This window comes from Capricornis sumatraensis, chromosome 9 (genome assembly GCF_032405125.1).
Source record: "Capricornis sumatraensis isolate serow.1 chromosome 9, serow.2, whole genome shotgun sequence".
Classification (NCBI taxonomy): Eukaryota; Metazoa; Chordata; class Mammalia; order Artiodactyla; family Bovidae; genus Capricornis; species Capricornis sumatraensis.
In genome coordinates, this window is record NC_091077.1 from 9,808,160 (window position 1) to 9,829,592 (window position 21,433).

The 21,433-nt window shown below is 45.1% G+C and overlaps 1 protein-coding gene across 1 annotated transcript; it reads left to right on the forward strand.

The window, feature by feature from the left end:
* The first annotated feature begins 7,627 nt into the window (after positions 1 to 7,627).
* On the forward strand, positions 7,628 to 19,358 carry LOC138085597 (olfactory receptor 10T2-like). The gene is made up of 4 exons (XM_068980071.1): positions 7,628 to 7,702; positions 9,161 to 9,230; positions 9,589 to 9,596; positions 18,405 to 19,358. The coding sequence occupies exons 1-4, from the start codon at positions 7,628 to 7,630 to the stop codon at positions 19,356 to 19,358; spliced, it is 1,107 nt and encodes a 368-aa protein (XP_068836172.1).
* Positions 19,359 to 21,433: the final 2,075 nt, after the last annotated feature.

Sequence of the window (21,433 nt, forward strand, 5' to 3'; positions counted from 1 at the left end):
AAACCAGGTGTCACTATGGCAACACAGAATTTTAAGAGAAACCTTCTTTTAAATTTGTATAGAGAAGGAAAAAATATCGCTAGTTTGTTCCCTCCTGCCACTTAAGAGAGATAAAAGTGTCTGACATTGCAAGCTATTTCCTCCGTTTGGAGACCCCTGGCCTTCCTGCCTGTTACCCTCTCAAAGCTATGGTTTTTCCAGTAGTCATGTATGGATGTGAGAGCTTGACTATAAAGAAAGCTGAGCACCAAAGAACTGATGCTTTTGAACTGTGGTGTTGGAGAATACTCTTGAGAGTCCCCCCCGGAATGCAAAGAGATCAAACCAGTCCATCCTAAAGGAAATCAGTCCTGAATATTCATTGAAAGGACTGATGCTGAAGCTGAGACTCCAATACTTTGGCCACCTGATGCGAAGAACTGACTCTTGAAAAGACCCTGGTGCTGGGAAAGATTGAAGGTGGGAGGAGAAGGGGATGACAGAGGATGAGATGGTTGGATGGCATCACCGACTTAATGGACATGAGTTTGAATAAGGTCTGGGAGTTGGTAAAGGACAGGGAAGCCTGGCATGCTGCAGTCCATGGGGTCTCGGGGTCACAAAGAGTCAGACGCGACTGAGTGACTGAACTGAACTGAACTGGACATGGATTAATTAATAACTACCATCTTTTATCAGTATCATCAATCTGGAATTTGGTTTCAAGATTCATGCAGTGACCACCAAATAAACTTTTTCTATGTTTTTTTTGTATGTCAGGGCAACTTGCTATCTTGAAATAAAATTGTTGGGTTTTCCCTTTCAACAATCTTTAAGTTTTTGATGCCTTTGATATGTGCATCAGCTAATTCAGCTTTACCACCAAAAAGAAAAAAAGAATGTCCTGATTTCTTAAAGCAATCGGTCTCTGCTCTGGAACTGGGGGGGGTGGGTAAATTTAAGGGTTATCAGTTTTGCAGAAGCAGGGATTCTGAGGAAACAACTACTAAACAGTCACTCCACCTTCTTTGATTCATGTTTTGGTTGCTGTTGCTGTTTGACTTCCTGAGAACCCTATGGACTGCAGCATGCCAGGCTTCCCTATCCTTCACTGTCTCCTGGAGCTTGCTCAAACTCATGTCCATCGAGTCAGTGATGCCATCCAACCATCTCATCCTCTGTCGCCCCCTTCTCCTCCTGCCCTCAATCTTTCCAGCGTCAGGGTCTTTTCCAGTGAGTTTGCTCTTTGCATCAGGTGGCCAAGTATTGGAACTTCAGCTTCAACATCAGTTCTTCCAGTGAATATTCAGGGTTGATTTCCTTTACAATTGACTGGTTTGATCTCCTTGCTGTCCAAGGGACTCTCAAAAGTCTTCTCCAACACCACAGTTCAAAAGCATCAATTCTTTGGCACTCAGCTTTCTTCACAGTCCAACTCTCACATCTATACATGACTACTGGAAAAACCATAGCCTTGACTAGATGGACCTTTATTGGCAAAGTGATGTCTCTGCTTTTTAATACCCTGTCTAGGTTGGTCAGAGCTTTCCTTCCGAGTTTCAGTAGTTTCTGTGTTTTGTTTCTGAGTAGTATTTCACTATAAGGATATATCACAGATTGTTTAACCATTTACTTATTGAAGGACACCTGCATTGTGACCAGTTTCTGGCAGTTTTAAATATGGCTGTCATAAACATTTCATGGATAGGTTTCTGTGTGGATGTATGTTTTCATTTCCTAGAAAAATACGTAGAAGTGGAATTATTAGACCATATGGTAAAGATGTTTAACTTTATAAGAAATTTCCACATTGTTTTTAAGAGAGGCTATATGCAAATTTTGCATTTACAACAATGCCTGAAACTTTCAGTTCCACATCCTCACTGGCACTTGGTATTGTCAAGTTTTGTTACTGTTGTTGTTTTACTTTTATCTTTTGCCATTTTATTAGATGCACAGATGTATCTAATTGAGGTTTTTATATGCATTTCCCTAATGATTTGACCATATTTTCATGTATTCATTTGCCATCTGTATATCCTCTTTGGTGAAATGTTTGTCCTGTGTGTTTTGTCCATTTTTAAAAAAAATTAATTTATTTTATTTTTGGCTGCACTGGGTCTTTCTTTGGCTGCATGTGGGCTTTCTCTAGCTGTAGTAAGCAAGGGCTATACCCTAGTTGTGGTGGGAGGCTTCTCGCAATGGTGGTCCCTCTTGTGTGGGGCACAGGCTCAGGGCACGCAGGCTTAGTTGCCTCATGGCGTGTGGGATTTTCCTGGATCAGAGATCAAACCAGTGTTCTCTGCATTACAACGTGGATTCTTAACCACTGGACCACTAGGGAAGTCCCTGTTTTGTCCATTTTTAAGCTGGAATCAAGATTGCTGGGAGAAATATCAATAACCCCAGTCCATCCTAAAGGAGATCAGTCCTGGGTGTTCATTGGAAGGACTGATGTTGAAGTTGAAACTCCAGTATTTTGGCCACCTGATGTGAAGAGTTGACTCATTTGACAAGACCCTGATGCTGGGAAAGATTGAGGGCAGAAGGGGACGGCAGAGGGTGCGATGGTTGGATGGCATCACCGACTCTATGGACATGGGTTTGGGTGGACTCTGGGAGTTGGTGATGGACAGGGAAGCCTGGCGTGCTGCGGTTCATGGGGTCGCAAAGAGTTGGACATGACTGAGTGACTGAACTGAACTGAACTGAAGAGTTGTTTTGTTTCCTTATTGCTGATTTTTGGAAGTTCTCTATATGTTCTAGATAACAATCTTTTGTCAGATATTTGCAAATATCTTTATTTCAAATGTCTTAACTTTTCACTCTTCTAATTGTATCTTTCACAACGCAGACATTTCTAGTTTTAATAAAGCCCAGTCAAAATGCTTTTTCTTTTATGGGTTGTGCTTTTTTTCTTTTATGTTTTACTAGGAATTCCTTGGCTTATTGTATGAGACCTGACCTCAACACAATATTGAACAGATGTGGTGAGAGGAGACATCCTGGTCTGGTTTTACATTTTAGAGGGAAGACATTAAATTTTTCACCATTAAGTAAAGTGTTAACTGTAGGTTTTGAGTAGAAGTATATCAAGTTGTGGAAGTCTCTTATCACTAGTGTGCTAATGGCAATGGATTTTGTCAAGCGCGTTTTCTGAGTCAATATATAATTTTTTTCTTTAGTTTGATAATATGGTAGATTACATTGATTGATTTTTAAAATCGAGATATAATTCAAATACTATAAAATTCACAAATTTAAAGTGTACCATTCAGGGGATTGTACTATATTCACAAGATTATGCCATCAGTACCACTATCTATTTTTAGTTTTCTCATTGCTTTTTAAAGGGGCGTCCCTGGGGGCTCAAATTGTAAAGAATCTGCCTGAAATGCTGGTGATCTGAGTTTGATCCCTGGGTCAGGAAGATCCCCTGGAGGAGGGCATGGCAACCCACTCTAGTATTCTTGCCTGGAGAATTCCATGAACAGAGGAGCCTGGTGAGCTACAGTCCATGGGGTTGCGAAGTGTCAGGCATGACTGAGGGACTAACACTTTCACTTACATTGCTTTATGGAGGAGGGAATTTTTGAAGGCATCGTTCTGACATTGATTGATTTTTAATTGTTGGATTTATGAGTTTGGAGTTTAGAGGGCATGGTTGCATTTCTTTTCCATGGGGATGGTTTTGATCCCTGTCTCCTGTACAATGTCATGAACCTCATTCCATAGTTCATCAGGCACTCTATCTATCAGATCTAGGCCCTTAAATCTGTTTCTCACTTCCACTGTATAATCATAAAGGATTTGATTTAGATCATACCTGAATGGTCTAGTGGTTTTCCCTACTTTCTTCAATTTAAGTCTGAATTTAGCAATAAGGAGTTCATGATCTGAGCCACAGACAGCTCCTGGTCTTGTTTTTACTGACTGTATAGAGCTTCTCCATCTTTGGCTGCAAAGAATATAATCAATCTAATTTCGGTGTTGACCATCTGGTGATGTCCATGTGTAGCGTCTTCTCTTGTGTTGTTGGAAGAGGGTGTTTGCTCTGACCAGTGTGTTCTCTTGGGCAAAACTCTATTAGCCTTTGCCCTGCTTTATTCCATACTCCAAGGCCAAATTTTCCTGTTACTCCAGGTGTTTCTTGACTTCCTACTTTTGCATTCCAGTTCCCTATAATGAAAAGGACATCTTTTTTGGGTGTTAGTTCTAAAAGGTCTTGTAGGTCTTCATAGAACCGTTCAACTTCAGCTTCTTCAGTGTTATTGGTTGGGGCATAGACTCGGATTACTTGAATGGTTTGCCTTGGAAACGAACAGAGATCATTCTGTCATTTTTGAGATTGCATCCAAGTACTGCATTTCAGACAAGAAATGCAAAAAAGCAAAATGGCTGTCTGGGGAGGCCTTACAAATAGCTGTGAAAAGAAGAGAGGCAAAAAGCAAAGGAGAAAAGGGAAGATATAAGCATCTGAATGCAGAGTTCCAAAGAATGGCAAGAAGAGATAAGAAAGCCTTCTTCAGGGATCAATGCAAAGAAATAGAGGAAAACAACAGAATGGGAAAGACTAGAGATCTCTTCAAGAAAATTAGAGATACCAAGGGAACATTTCATGCAAAGATGGGCTCGATAAAGGACAGAAATGGTATGGACCTAACAGAAGCAGAAGATATGAAGAAGAGGTGGCAAGAATACACGGAAGAACTATACAAAAAAGATCTTCATGACCCAGATAATCATGATGATGTGATCACTCACCTAGAGCCAGACATCTTGGAATGTGAAGTCAAGTGGGCCTTAGAAAGCATCACTATGAACAAAGCTAGTGGAGGTGATGGAATTCCAGTTGAGCTGTTTCAAATCCTGAAAGATGATGCTGCGAAAGTGCTGCACTCAATATGCCAGCAAATTTGGAAAACTCAGCAGTGACCACAGGACTGGAAAAGGTCAGTTTTCATTCCAATCCCAAAGAAAGGCAATGCCAAAGAATGCTCAAACTACCGCACAATTGCACTCACCTCACATGCTAGTGAAGTAATGCTCAAAATTCTCCAAGCCAGGCTTCAGCAATACGTGAACTGCGAACTTCCTGATGTTCAAGCTGGTTTTAGAAAAGGCAGAGGCACCAGAGATCAAATTGCCAACATCTGCTGGATCATGGAAAAAGCAAGAGAGTTCCAGAAAAACATCTATTTCTGCATTATTGACTATGCCAAAGCCCTTGACTGTGTGGATCACAATAAACTGTGGAATATTCTGAAAGAGATGGGAATACCAGCCCACCTGACCTGCCTCTTGAGAAACTTATATGCAGGTCAAGAAGCAACAGTTAGAACTGGACATGAAACAACAGACTGGTTCTAAACAGGGAAAGGTGTACGTCAAGGCTGTATATTGTCACCCTGCTTATTTAACTTCTATGCAGAGTACACCATGAGAAACGCTGGGCTGGAAGAAGCACAAGCTGGAATCAAGATTGCTGGGAGAAATCTCAATCACCTCAGATATGCAGGTGACACCACCCTTATGGCAGAAAGTGAAGAGGAGATAAAAAGCCTCTTGATGAAAGTGAAAGAGGAGAGCGAAAAAGTTGGCTTAAAGCTCAACATTCAGAAAACGAAGATCGTGACATCTGTTCCCATCACTTCATGGGAAATAGTTGGGGAAACAGTAGAAACAGTGTCAGACTTTATTTTTGGTTGCTCCAAAATCACTGCAGATGGTGACTGCAGCCATGAAATTAAAAGACGCTTACTCCTGGGAAGAAAACTTATGACCAACCTAGATAGTATATTCAAAAGCAGAGACATTACTTTGCCGACTAAGGTCCGTCTAGTCAAGGCTATGGTTTTTCCTGTGGTCATGTAGGGATGTGAGAGTTGGACTGTGAGGAAGGGTGAGCGCCGAAGAATTGATGCGTTTGAACTGTGGTGTTGGAGAAGACTCTTGAGAGTCCCTGGGACTGCAAGGAGATCCAACCAGTCCATTCTAAAGGAGATCAACCCTGGGATTTCTTTGGAAGGAATGATGCTAAAGCTGAAGCTCTAGTATTGGCCACCTCATGAGAAGAGTTGACTCATTGGAAAAGACTCTGGTGCTGGGAGGGATTGGGGGCAGGAGGAGAAGGGGACGACCCAGGATGAGATGGCTGGATGGCATCATTGACTCGATGGATGTGAGTCTGAGTGAACTCCGGGAGATGGTGATGGACAGGGAGGCCTGGTGTGCTGCGATTCATGGGGTCGCAAAGAGTAGGACACGACTGAGCGACTGAACTGAACTGCACTAATCACCTAGGGAACCAGAGGAGAGTCAAGACTAGGGCCCTGGACTCCAGTTCTAGTATTAAAGTTGGAGAGGAGAAGAAAGAGATTGAGGAGTGGTCAGAGATGAAGGGGAAAAAGCAGGTGTAGCTGATGCTGGCAGCCTTCTGTCTGCATCTCCTTGATGTGACCACTTCAGTCTCAATTCCAAGAGCCAGTGCTACTTGCCTGCGGGCTTTCTCTGGCCACAGAGGCTTACTTTATTCACATGTGCAGCACTGGGGAATTAATGCTCCCAGGCTCAGCCCTGAGCAATGACTGACTCAAGAGGGTGTGTGCGTACCTCAGAGCCCTCTCCTTTCTGAGGTGAGCACTCTCTACTGCCCTCAGTGGTTTCCAGTGCGAATGAACCCAAGTTGACGCAGACACAACTTAATTGATGACTCATGCGTTATGAGCTTCCTTTTTCTCTCCGCTTTTGTCCTTTACTTTGGTGACAACAGTGTATCGTCACAGCTGTAGTGTTTCCAGTAGTCATGTACGGATGTGAGAGCTGGACAATAAAATATGCAGAGAGACTAAGAATTGATACCTTCACACTGTGGTACTGGAGAAGACTCTTGAGAGTCTTCTATTTGATCAAGGAGATCAAACCAGTCAATCTTAAAGGAAATCAACCCTGAATATTCATTGGAAGGACTGATGCTGAAGCTGAAGCTCCAGTATTTTGGCTTCCTGATGCGAATAACTGACTCATTGGAAAGGATCCTGATGCTGGGAAAGATTGAAGACAGGAGGAGAAGGGGACGCTGAGGATGAGACGATTGGATGGCATCACTGACTCAATGGACATGAGTTTGAGCAAACTCTGGGAGTTGGTGACGGACAGAGAACCCTGGTGTGCTGTAGTCCGTGGGGTCGCAAAGAGTCAGACACAACTGAGCAACTGGATAACATCAAAATGACGCACTTCTTCCTTCCCCCTTCAAGAGCGGGGTGTAGAGGGCCCACCTTCCTCAGGGCAGCAGCCTTGTCCAGCGCCTGCTGGGCCCTGAGGGTCACTGGGGAGAACGGATGGAGTGAGGTGTGCATTTGGGACCACCATCCAAACAAAGAGATTGTCATTAGTCCTTTCCCACTTGTTTTTGCCATCAGATCCTGTGGGCTGGGGAAGCAGACCCTGGGGTCTCCAGTTTCCCGGAGGGAAAAACCCTGTGGGGTATTTCCAGCCTGAGCCCTGGGGGGCTCGTTAGTGTCTGAGGGCCCCCTGGGACTGCAGCTCCAGGGACCCCCTGTATAACAGGACCCTGGCCCTCAGCCCCTCCTCTCTCAGGCAGTAAGCAGTGATGTTGGCAGGCACGTGGGAGCCTCCCTCGGCCATGGTGAGTGTGGATTCAGGGCCCCCGGCTGGCTGGAGAGGCTACACCACAGCCCTGACTGGCACGCACGGGCATGTGAGCAGACAGCAGGAGGGTGGGGCTCACGCATGCATTAGGGGTGCAAAATGCACACACATGTGCCCTGCAGGTGGCAGGCATGCACACGCACACACACGAATCCAGAAGCTTCGTGGGCACAAATGCACTCATACACATGAAGGGTCAGTTAGTGGTGAGGGCTCAGTGGTGACGGGGTAGCAGTTCCAGAATTGAGGAGGCTTCCTGGTAGAAAAGGAGAGAGTCCAGGTCCCAGTCCTGTGTGTTCCTTGGCTCTCACCCCCACCACGGGGCTGGCATGGGCATGCCCCTGAGCTCAGGACTTTGCTGTTGTTGTTTAGTCACTAAGCCGTGTCTGGCTCTTCTTGACCCCATAGACTGTAGCCTTCCAGGCTCCTCTGTCCATGGGATTCTCCAGGCAAGAATACTGGAGTGGGTTGCATTTCCTTCTCCACGGGATCTTCCCAACCCATGGATCAAACCCTCGTCTCCTGCATTGGCAGGTGGATTCTTTACCATCTGAGCCTCCTGGGGAGTCCTAAGCTCAGAACTTTCTGGCTCCCAACTCTTCCATGAAACAAGCAACTTGCCTGGAGATCTGTCCATGGGTGCAACTGTCACGGGTTCCAGTTATGCAAATAAGACAACGTCTAGCCCTGTAACCTGATGTCTTTTTGGTCAGGCACTCTCACCTGTCATAATTGGAAAACAGACTTTGGACATGTTGAGGCAAATTCAGTCACAGCTTCTCAGCTGCTGTAGGGTTAAATTACAGCTACGTTCAGGGCTTCTGTCTTTTTTTTTTTTTTTTACTGTTTTTTATTTTTGGCTCTGCTAGGTCTTTGATGCATTACACAGGTTCTCTCTCTTATTGGGGCAAGTGGGGGGCTACTCTTTGTTGTGGTGCTTGGGATTCTCACTGTTGTGTAGCACAGGCTCTAACTGTATGGACTTCGGTAGTTGCAACACTCAGACTCAGTAGTTGCGGCTCCTGGGCTTAGTTGATCCACAGCATATGGGATCTTCCAGGAACAGGGATTGAACCCGTGTTCCCTGCACTGGCAGGCAGATTCTTATCCAGTACGCCACCAGGGAAATCCCAGGTCTTCCAGGAAGAAGTGAGAGTAGACCAGGGTGGCTTGTTTCAGCTTGGCGAAGATCCCAAATCCACCCTTGAAAGAAACTAGGAAATCAGTTAAGAAAATGCATGGGGTAGAGGCAACATCCCAGACAAAGGCCCTGGGGCTGCACTGTGCTTAGAACAGTAACTGCAAGGAGAAACGGAGTTAGAGGGAGTGACCGAGAGGGAGGAAGGAGGTGAGGGCAAGGAGGTAATTGAGCATGTCTTATGAGTCACAGTGAGGACCCTGACTTTTATACCAAGTACTGTGGGAGCCATGGGGAATTTTGAGCAGGGGAGGGAGATGACCTGACTGAGGGGTTCCCAGGTGCCCTCTGGCCGCTGTGGGAGACCAGACTGTGGGGGACAAGGGTGACAGCCAGGAGATCCAGGACAAGGTGGCTGAGCTGGACCCGGTGACTGATGGTGAGTGTGGGCGATGGAGGTGGTGAGAGGTGGCCAGTCCTGGACAGATGTGCAGGTGGAGCCTGCAGAATTTCCTGGCAGGTTAGACGAGAGTGTGGGAGAAAGAGGAGGGTGGAGGAGCTGGCAAAGCTGTATCAGGAGGGCAGGGAGGGACCAGTCCAGCCAGGAGCAGAGGGGACTCTGATTATCTCAGGGAATGCTAGGGTGGACACAGGCTGAGCAGGGTGGGGTCACGCGGACAGCTGGCAGGGACCTCTCCATCCTCACTATGGAGGTGGCATCTGCCCAGTTCAGAGGGAAGCAAGAGCAGACTGGGGTCCTTGCCAAGGTGGGACGAGCCTCTCTGGCCCATCCCCAGCCCTCAAGGTGAGATCTGAAAACAAAGAGGGGAAATACATTCCAGAGCAACTGAGCACTGAACGGCAGCAAGCTCTTTTCTTTCATCTTCTTTTTAACAGTTTCTTTGCAATGTTGAGTTACTTCCTTGTGTACAGCAATGTGAACCAGCCATAGGTATACATATATCTCCCCTTTTTTAGATTTCCTTCCCATTTAGGTCACCACAGAGCACTGAGGAGAGTTCTCTGTGCTATAGAGTAGGCTCTCATTTGTTACCTATTTTATACATGCGTGCCAGGTCACTTCAGTCGTGTCTGACTCTTTGTGACCCCATGGACTTTAGCCCACCAGGCTCCTCTGTCCATGGGATTCTCCAGGCAAGAATACTGGAGTGGGTTGCCATGCGCTCCTCCAGGGGATCTTCCCCACCCAGGGGTCAATCCTGCGTCTCTTAACGTCTCCTGCACTGGCAGGTGGGTTCTTTACTGCTAGTGCCAACTGGGAAGCCCATTTTATACATAGTAGTGTTTATATGTCTGGAGAAGGCAATGGCACCCCACTCCAGTACTCTTGCCTGGAAAATCCTGTGGACGGAGGAGCCTGGTAGGCTGCAGTCCATGGGGTCACGAAGAGTCGGACATGACTGAGCGGCTTCACTTTGACTTTTCACTTTCATGCATTGGAAAAGGAAATGGCAACCCACTCCTGTATTCTCACCTGGAGAATCCCAGGGACAGGGGAGCCTGGTGGGCTGCCGTCTATGGGGTGGCACAGAGTCGGACATGACTGAAGCGACTTAGCAGCAGCAGCAGCAGCAGCAGCAGCAGTGCGTATATGTCAGTGCCAGTCTCCCAATTCACCCATCTCTCCTTCCCCACCCAGTGTCCATATGCTTGTTCTCATCTGTGTCTCCATTTCTGCTTTGCAGATAGGTTCATCTATACCGTTTTTCTAGATTCCACATATGTGTTAATATACAGTGTCTTTCTTTCTGACATTTCACTCTGTATGGCAGTCTGTAGGTCCACCCACGTGTCTGCAGACGGCACAATTCCTTTCCTTTTTCACGACCAAGTGACATTCCATTGTCACCACATCTTCCCTATCCATTCCTCTGTGGATGGACGTCCAGGCTGCCTCTGGGCAGCAGCAAAGACTGAGGTGCATGCATCTCTTGGGATTATGGTTTTCTCTGGGTATATGCCCAGAAGTGGGGTTTGCTGGGTCATAAGGGCCTCCCCAGTGGCTCAGTAAAGAATCTGCCTGTAATGCGGGAGACCTGGGTTGGATCCCTAAGGCAGATTCCTTACCATTTGAGCTTTGTGTTTCAAAGGGAACCTCCTTATCTCTACCCTTTTTTTCTGAACCAGATTGATTAAACTTCTTTAAGAACAATAAAAAATACTTACCCAGGGGAAAAAGAATCCCTCTAAAAAAATTTATTTCTTCTATTTACAAAAATCCCCACTTGTTGCAGAAAAATTGGGACATACAAAAAAGAATGGAAAACACATGCATTTGTAGTAAGTCAATTGGGATCCAAATATTTTGTTTCCCATTTCTCAGCAAACACATATATGAAGATTCTTCTCTAGTCATCAGTTATTCTCAAAGACGTGACTTTAATGATAGTCCATCTTCTTGTCTATTAAAAGTTTTAGCTTTTTTTCCCCCTTAATGATTTGTAAGGGCATTTTATCGAACACTTAGGTTGTTTTTTCTCTTAAAAAAAAAAAAAACTTTAAATAATGCTACTATGAACATCCTTGTACCTGGAAGTCAGAGAATTTCTTTTTTTAAAAAAATGTTAATTTGTTTGGCTGTGCTGAGTCTTAGTTGCAGCACACGGGATCTTTGATCTCTGTTGTGAAATGTGGAATCCATAGTTGAGGCATGCGGGATCTAGTTGTCTGACCAGGAATAGAACCTGGGCTCCCTGCATTGGAAGCAAGGAGTTCTATCCACTGGACCACCAGGGAAGTCCCAGATAATGTTTTCTTTTATTTAAATTATATGTTTGTTTATTTATTTTTGGGCTCTGCTGGGTCTTCATTGCTGTGCACAGGCTTTTCTCTAGTTGTGGCAAGTGGGGGCTACTCTCTAGGTGCAGAGTGCAGCGTCTAGGACGCCTGGGCTCCAGTAGTTGTGGTAAAAGTGGGCTTAGTTGCTCTGTGACACGTGGGATCTTCCTGGACCAGGGATGGAACCCAAGTCCACTGTACTGGCAGGCGATTCTTAACCCTTGGACCACCAGGGAAATTCCCCAGATAATTTATTTTCAAGAAAATATTTAGAAGGAGAATTATAGAACCAAAATAAGATATCAGATATATAAACAAATTGTATTCTCCTGCAACCAACAATGCAAAGAGGTAGAGGGCCTAGTTTTACTCACACACATTAGCACCCACCTCTCATTTTCTTCTTCCATCTTTGCAAATTTGATAATTTAAAAAAAAATGCTATTTAGATCTTCTGCCCATTTTTGGAGTGGATTGTTCGTTTTTCTTGATATTGAGCTGTGTGAGCTGTTTGTATCTTTTGGAAATAAAGCTCTTGTCAGTTTCATCATTTGCAAATATTTTCTCCCATTCTATACGTTGTCCTTTTGTTTATAATTTCCTTTGCTGTGCAAAAGAGGAACTGAAGATTTTTTAGAGTCACAACCTTTTCTAGTTTGTTATTTGCCTATATATTTGTTTCAATTTAACAATGTTTTGTGATATTCAGAAGTTACACTTTTTTAGTGGTCATAATCCAATCACTTTTTTCATCTGTGAAGTCTTCCAGGTAATTGAATTTCTATAAGTCTCACTATATAAGGGCCCTAATGTTCTTTCTGGTTTAGTTTAATTTGCAATAAAGGAGCCTTTTCCAGACATGTGCTCTGGGTATCTCTGTCCAGTGTACCTTTCCTTAGATCTAGATTCCCCCTGATCCCCCATCCCTGCACAGCACAGCATGTGGGATTTTATTCCCCAGATCAAGGGATTGAACTGGAGCCCCTGAATTGGCAGAGACTAGACTGCCAGGGATGTCCCCTAGATCTAGATTTCTTAAGTGGAGTCTGAGTTTCTTAAGTTGGAATTTCATTTTGCTTCAGTTTTTGAAGATTTCAAGTCAGGCTTTGCTTTTTTTTTTTCATAGTATGAATTCCTCAGAGGACCTCATTGGAATTTTCCTAAGTAGAATATTCTTTTAGTTTTATTTGTGCTGGATCAGGAGTTGGCAAACTATAGTGTGCAATGTGTCCTTGAGTGCTCAATCATGTCGGACTCTGCAACCCTGTGGACTGTAGCCCACCAGGCTCCTCTGTCCCTGGAATTTTCCAGGGAAGAATACTGGAGTGGGTTGCCATTTCCTACTCCAGGGGATCTTCCTGACCCAGGGATCGAACCCCTATCTGCTGTGTCTCCTGCAGGTGGATTCTTTACCACTGAGCCACCTGGGACACCCAGCAAACTATAGTCAGAGGGCCAAATCTGGCCCCCTGCCTGTTTTTGTAAATAAAGTTTTATTGAAACATTCAGGGACACTCGTGTATACATTGCCCATGGCTGCCTTTACACTAGATGGGCAGAGTTGAGCAGTCATGACATAGATTGTACAACCCAAATGGCCTAAAATACTCACTCTCTGGTCCTTTACAGAAAACGTTTGCACCCCTGTGCTTGATCAACATGACTGCCTGCTTCCTGGTTTTCCTTTCTTCATGAAAAATGGGCAACCATTTCTCACTGTCTTTTGCACCTGTTAAGTTCTTCGATGGTCCTGACTAGTCTTTTCTTTATGAACAGAATGTCTTTGGACGCGATCAAGAACATTTCTGTTGCTTTCCTCTACTTATATATCTTTAGAACTAAAATTTAAAATGCATTTTTCACAAATTAAAATTCCAACAAACTTCTAAAACGTTTAAAGAATCATTCTCAATTTCTTGACCAATTGCTGCAGATGAGTAATTTCAGTGGCGCAGCTATTTTTCCTCTTCTAAGAGTCACTGAAATGGCAACCCACTCCAGTATTCTTGCCTGGAGAATTCCATGGACAGAGGAGCCTGGCGGGTGAAAGTCCGTGTCGCAGAGTCGGACACGACTGAGCAACTTTCACTTCACTTCACTTCGAAGGTCACTGGCTTGCAGATTACCCCAAATGCCACTAGATGGCGCATAAATCAGCCCTCATCTCTCCAGTACCCCCAGTCATGGCAGTCTCTTGAGTTGGTGTTTTGAAATCTGCTTCCCTCCAAACGAATTAACTCTTGATAAGCAGGGAAAGATTACATTAGGACCATTTTCCAAATGACTGTAAAATACTCAGAAACATTCCAATATAGATTATATGCATTTTCTGGGCTTGCAAGTTAATTGATTATAAAATAATAAAACTATCACCAATCCAGTATTTAAATTTTTTTCTATTTATTTATGGCAGTGCTGAGTTTTCATTGCTGCACTTGAGCTTTCCCCAGTTGTAGCGAGCAGGGGCTACTCTCCAGCAGTGCGTGGGCTTCCCTTGGGGGTGGCTTCTCTTGTTTCAGAGCACAGGCTCTAGGGCGTGCAGGCTTCAGTAGTTCTGGTGCACAGGTTTAGTTGCCCCATGGCATGTGGAATCCTTCCAGACTAGGGAGAAGGCAGTGGCACCCCACTCCAGTACTCTTGCCTGGAAAATCCCGTGGACGGAGGAGCCCGGTAGGCTGCAGTCCCTGGGGTCGTGAAGAGTCGGACACGACTGAGCGGCTTCACTTTCACTTTTCACTTTCATGCATTGGAGAAGGAAATAGCAACCCACTCCAGTGTTCTTGCCTGGAGAATCCCAGGGACGGGGGAGCCTGGTGGGCTGCCGTCTATGGGATCGCACAGAGTCGGACACGACTGACGCGACTTAGCAGCAGCAGCAGCAGCAGCAGGGCACAGGCTTTGTTGCCTCATGGCACTTGGAATCCTTCCAGACTAGAGATCGAACCTGTGCTCCCTGCATTGGCAGGCAAATTCTTAACCACTGGACCACTAGCGAAATCCCAGGAGTTTTACTAATGCTTCATTATTTGAATTAAAATGGTTAAAAATTTTACAGGAATTCCCTGGTAATTTAGTGGTTAGGACTCTGTGCTTCCATTACAGGGGACATGGGTTTGATTCCTGGTCCAGGAACTAGGATCCTGAATGTTGTGAAGCACAGCAAAAAAAAAAAAAAAAAAAAGAAAAAATTCAATAATTTCAGAATTATTTTCCATTTAATTAACACAGAAGTATTTATCAGCACAAGGCCTGGATCCAAAACACTGTTAGGTGGCCCATGAAATTGTGTAAATTTCTAAGATCAGAAGAAATAAATAAGCTCTTAGGGTGAGAATTATATTCATCTTTACATCAATACAGTCCTAAAAATGTAAAAATTTTGAATTTTTATAAAATTTAAATAAATTAAAAGGTTGGTTTTATTTCATTTGATAAATGAAATTTTATTTAAATAAAAATTAGAAATAACATTTACTTGAAAATAAAAAACAATTTTTTTCTTTGGCTATGTCTCATGGCTTGCAGAATCTTAGTTCTTCAACTAGGGATTGAACCTGGGTCTCCTGCAATGGAATCAAGGAGTCCTAATCAGGAGTCCTAATCATTGGGCAGGCAGGGAATTCCTTCCCTTTTAAAAAACAATTTTCAGGAATTCCCTGGTAGTCCAATGGTTAGAACTTGGTGCTTTTACTATTGAGGGTCCCGGGTTCAATCCCTGGTTGAGGAACTAGGATCCCACAAGCCTTGAGGCTTGGCCAACCCCACCCCCCAAAACAAACAAAAAACCCCCAAGAGCAATTTTTATGGAGGAAGGCAAAAGTGCCTAGGGACTGTGGAAGACCTATAGCCTTGGGTATCAAATTTTCTAAAAGTATTACTTTGTTCATTTCAGATATCAATGTTACAGGCTTTGCCTTTCTTGGGTATCCTTTTCACATGGATAGTAGAGGCTTCTGTAAATTCCTAGCCCACATCCCCTTGGCCGCAATTTCCTGTCTTACCTGTCAGACTGAATTCCCTGTACATGTGGCAGGTGTGGAAGTCCTGGGAGATTAATGTCTCCTGGTGGAAATTCTTGAGCAAGATGATTGGGGATTGGTGGATAAACAGCCCCCCTCACTACCTCTCAAGGAGCTCCAGGTGGGATTGAATTGTAGTAATGCTCCTGAAGAAAGTCACTGGCCACCCGGCTCTACAAGGATTGAGTCACAGACCACTGCAGTCACTGACCTTCAACACAGCCTGAAAGGAGTTCAGGGTGGAGATCAGGAATGAAATTCTTCGTGTTCTGGGAAAACTGGCAGAACAGCCCTTCAGATAATTAGATTTTCAGGAGAGATTTTTATGAGCCCAATTTCTTGCATCACTGACTCAATGGACATGAACTTGAACAAACTCTGGGAGATAGTGAGGGATAGGGGAGCTTGGTGTGCTGCAGTCCATGGGGTCGCAAAGTCGTATACAATTTAGTAACTGAACAACATTTTCTTGCATCTTCCAAAGTTAGGAAAGCACTAAAATAAAAAAAGATATCTGCTCCTTGTGACTAGCAGCAACCTTCTACTGAGGTGCATGCTTGATTGCACTTCCCCTTTCTCCAAAATCTGACTCCCCTGCACCCCCGCCCCGCCGCCCCACTTCCAAGCAGTTGCTCAGAGCTCTCTGAGGGGCTGTCTCTCAAACTTTGAAGTGTTAGTCACTCAGTCACACGTCTGACTCTTCGCGATTCCATGGACTATAGCCTGCCAGGCTCTTCTGTTCATGGAATTCTCCAGGCAAGAACACTGGAGTGGGTAGCCATTCCCTTTTGCAGGGGATCTTACCCACTCAGGGATCGAACCTGGGTCTCCCACATTGCAGGCGGATCTTTACTGTCTGAGCCACCAGGGCAGCCCTCTCTCAAGCTTCAGTGCTCAGTAAGTCCCTAACTTAAACTGAAACTGACAGCTCTCATGTTATGTGTTTTTATTTCAGTCAACATCTTGATAACACCTTTTATGATCTGTCTCCCTTCACCATTCCACCACTCCTGTCTTTGGAGATGACGTTCCAGATAAATTACTTGCTTTTGAATCCTTGCCTCGGGATCTGTTTCTAGGGGAATTCAGACTAACACCCTGAAGTTCTTACCCCCTCTCCCTGCCCCACCTATTGTAATTTACCCCTTATAAGGATCTTGTGATTTTCTTAAAAAATTTTTTTTAATCAAAAAATAGTTTTTCGCCATGTGTGGCATGCGGGATCTAATTCTTTGATGAGGGATCAAATCCGTGCTTCAGCGTAAGCATGATGTCTTCATCACTGGACAGGCAGGGATGTCCCTCTTTTCTTTTGTTTTTTCAGTTGAAATATGTTTGACTGTGTAACTTTAAGGTATATCCTATATTGATATTGTAAATATAATTACCATTGTAGCCAGGCTTCCTAGGTGGTGCTAGTGGTAAAGAACCTGCCTGCCAGCGCAGGAGATGTAAGAGCTGTGAGTTTGAACTTGAGGTTGGGAAGATCCCTTGGAGATGCTAAACCTCTCCAGTATTCTTGCCTAAGGAATCCCATGGACTGAGTAGCCTGCAGGGCTGCAGTCCACAGGGTTGCAAAGCGTCGGACATTACTGAAGTGATTTGGCACGGATGCACCATTGTAGCCATAGCAGCCTCTCTTATCATGTCACATAATTATCATTTCTTTTTTATGGTGGGAATAATTAAGATCTGAGATTCCCTGCCAATGCAGGAGTCCTGGGTTCAATCCACGGGTTGGGAAGTTTCCCTGGAGAAGGAAATGACAACCCACTGCAGTATTCTTGCCTGGGAAATCCCATGGACAGAGGAACCTGGAGGGCTACAGTCCAAAGGGTCACAAAAGAGTCAGACACAACTTCGCAACTAAACAACAATTAAGACCTAGTGTCTTAGCAACTTTAATGTTTATAATATAAAATGGTCTATATTCACTATGCCATGTATTAGATCTCTAGGGCTTATTTCCTGATAGTTGCAAGTTTGTATACTTAAACATCATCTCTCCAATTCCCCACCCACCTCCCAGCCCCTGGTAATAACCATTTTACTATTTATCCCTAACTCCCACCCATATATATATATATATATATAAAGTTTGACTTTTATGTTCTACAAATAAGTGAGGTTGTACAGTGTTTTTCTTTCTCTATCTGATATTTCACTTAGCATTATGTCCTCAAAGTCCATTCATATTGTCAAATGGCAATATTTCCTTCTTTCTCATCTCTGAATCATATTCTGATGTGTATACGTACCAATCTTCCTTTTTCATTCATCTTTTAATGGGCACCCAAGTTATTTCCATACCTATGATTTTCTTGTCTATTGTAGAGCTGCTAGCTGTGTGATATTACGAAAACCATGACCTCATTTCTTGTGTATTTATTTTTGCTATTTATTGATTTGACTGCACTGGATCTTAGTTGCAGCATGCGGGATCTTCGTTGCTGTGTGGGGGCTCTGTAGGTGCTGTCTGCCGGCTCTGTAGTTGTGTCACTGGGACTCCAGAGTTCTGGGGCTCAGACGTTGCCTTGTACCACCTCATGGGCTTAGCTGCTGCCCAGCATGTGGGATCTTATTTTCCCAACCAGCGATGACAACTGTGTCCCCTACATGACAAAGCGGATTCTTAACTACTGGACTACCAGGGAAGTCCCACAATGGCCTCATTTCTGTCCCTTTTTCCTTTTTTTTTGTAAAACAGGGATGATTATCCTTTCTCGCTGGCACATGATGTTCAGCAGAGCATTACTGAGTTGTCCTATTCCATTTCCTCTGCCTTCTCCTCTCAGGTTCCTGAGAAGCAGCAGGAAAATGCCACCTGGCTGGTGACAGAGTTTTTGCTGGTGGGTTTCTCCAACCTCCCAGACCTGAGGACCACCCTTTTTGCACTGTTCTTCCTCACGTACCTGGTTACCCTCAGCGGCAACGTGACCATCATCACCGTCATCCATGCGGACCGGACCCTGCACACGCCCATGTACCGCTTCCTGGCGGCGCTGTCCCTCTCTGAGACCAGCTACACTCTGGTCACCATCCCCAACATGCTGGCTCGTCTGTGGACGGAGAACCAGGCCATCTCCGTTTCTGGCTGTCGGGCTCAGATGTTCTTCTTCCTGGGCCTGGGATGCAGTCACTGCTTCCTCCTCACTCTGATGGGTTACGACCGCTACGTGGCCATCTGCCACCCTCTGCGCTATTCGCTGATCATGAGACCCACGGTTTGCCTCTGTCTGGGAGCCCTGGTTTTCTGCTCCGGCTTCTCGGTGGCCTCCATCGAGACGAGCCTGATCTTCTCCTCGCGCTTCTGCCGCAGCAACCGGGTGGAGCACTTCTTCTGTGACATCGCCCCCGTCCTGAAGCTCAGTTGCGCGGAAAGTGCCATCAAAGCGCTGGCCATCTTCTTCCTGAGTATCCTCGTGGTACTAATCTCTTTCCTCCTTATCCTCCTCTCCTACGCCTTCATCGTGGCCGCCCTCCTGAGGATCCCCTCGGCTGCTGGCCGGAGCAAAGCCTTCTCTACCTGCGCTGCCCACCTCACCGTGGTCATCGTGCATTTTGGCTGCGCCTCCATCATCTACCTGAGGCCCGAGTCCGGAGGGAACCCGAACCAGGACCGCCTGGTCGCTGTGTTCTACACGGTGGTGACACCAATGCTGAACCCGGTGGTGTACACTTTGCGCAATAAGGAGGTGAGGGTGGCTCTGAGGAGGATCCTGGCCCGAAGCCACATAATCTTAAAATGAACACTCCCCGGGACTTTTCTGGTGAGCCGGTGGCTAAGCCGCAGCACTCCCAATTCAGAGGGCCCGGGTGCCACCCCTGGTCAGCGAACTGGATCCCACATGTCAGCAACTAAGAGTTCATTTGGAGCTGTGGTGCTGGAGAAGACTCTTGAGAGTCCCTTGGAGAGCAGGAAGATCAAACCAGTCAATCCTAAAGGAAATCAACCCTGGATATTCATTGGAAGGACTGATACTGAAGCTTCAGTGCCAGTACTTTGACCACTTGATGCAAACAGATGACTCATTGGAAAAGACCCTGATACTAGGAAAGATTGAAGGCAGGAGGAGAAGGGGACAACAGAGGGTGAGATGGTTGGATGGCATCACCAACTCAAGGGACATGAGTTTCAGCAAGCTCCGGGAGATGGCGGAAGACAGGGAAGCTTGGTGTGCTGCAGCCCATGGCATCGCTAAGAGTGACTGAACAACAGCAACAACAATAAGCAAAAAAAAAAAAAAAAAAAAAATCCTGCATGCTGCAACTAAAGACCTGGTACCACCAAAAAAATTAAAAAAAAAAGAAAAAAAAAACCAACCCACAAAACACTCTCTCTATGTTTTCCCTCTAGCTTTTTCAAGAACATGTGCCCTGCCAGATACTCAGTTTCTCTGCCACTCAACTCCCCAAACTGGAAAACAGGTTACTCCCATAACCTTAAATGAAATAGTCTAGGTGAGGCAATTCACAAACAGTGCCTGGGACCCAGCAGAAACTCCATAAAAGCTGCCTTCTCCCTTCATCTTCAATTACAATTTAAAAAGTTGTGATTTGAGATGTAGGCAGTATTAGCAAGAGGAGGGTTTCTTTGACTTGTACAAATCTTGGTGCTGAAAGATCTGAAGGCATTTTCGTAGCCAGGCAGAACCGGAAGGACTAGTGCGGCTCTACTCAGTGTCATACAGCAAGCACACATTCCTCCTCAGATGCAGAGCATCCTCTCTGAGGTCATAGCTTGATGAGTTATCTGTTCACAGCATCCGGTCCGAACTGTCCTTTGAACTCCGGACAGGTTTCTTGTGGCTGGTGACTCACAGACTTGAAAAAAAAAAGACAAAAACTTCCAATCTACATGCAAAATAAATGTTAAAGACACAGTGAGCCCAAAACCTCAGTGGAAACACACAGAAGTCACTGAATTTAGCAATTCAAATATTTAGTTAAGCAGGACTTGTGAAGACTCCTGCACTGCTGTGAGTAACGTCTTTGTCCCTGGCCCTTGGCTCAGTTCTCTGGGAGGTTTCTTGCAGCCCTCTGTTCCACATCGCTACTTCTGAAGCTTTCTCATTCCATTTCCTACTGGGATGGTTTTAAGGGCCTCATGGCATAACCCTGGGGCATTGTTTTCTTTTTTTGGCCTCACCTCGAGGCTTGCAGGCTCTTAGTTCCTGGGGCCCACAGTGAAAACCCCAAGTCCTAGGACTGCCAGGAAACTCCCCAGGGAGTGTACCAGAGAGTCATGATCCTTTGAAGGCCAAGTTCATAATTTCTCTCAAAAATGTAGTAGGTGTCTGGTGTTTTTATCTCCAGGCAGCTTCACGTGCAAGTAATGACAAAGATTTCCCCTGACACAGCTCTTTCGTTTCTCCTTTTCATTTCTTAGACTGTGGCAAAAATACTTACAACATAAAACTGACTATCTTAACTACCTTTGTTTATTTATTTAAAAAGTGTTTATTTGCCTGCATTAGGTCTTAGTCCTGGCATGTGAGATTAAAAAAAAAAAATGTTTACTTATTTGACTGTGCCAGGTCTCAGTCACAGCTTGTGGGATCTAGTTTCCTGACCAGGGATTGAACCCTCCTCTGCATTGGGAGCTCTGAGTCTTAGCCCCTGGACCACCAGGGAAGTCCCCACATGTGAGATCTTTATGCAGCATGCACGATCTTTTTTTTAACTGCAGCAGGTGGGAACTTCCCAGGTGGTGTAGCTGGTAAAGAATCTACCTGCCAATGCAGGAGACACTAGTTTGATCTCTGGGTAGGGAAGATCCCAGCCCAGGCATCAAACCTATATCTCTTACATCTTTTGCATTGGC

Excerpts from the sequence above, each read along its gene's own strand:
- LOC138085597 (XM_068980071.1), top strand. The coding sequence starts at position 7,628 with ATGGTGAGTGTGGATTCAGGGCCCCCGGCTGGCTGGAGAGGCTACACC. Across the intron at positions 7,703-9,160 it reads TGACTGGCACGCACGGGCAT|ACTGTGGGGGACAAGGGTGA; the intron begins GTGAGCAGACAG and ends GTGGGAGACCAG.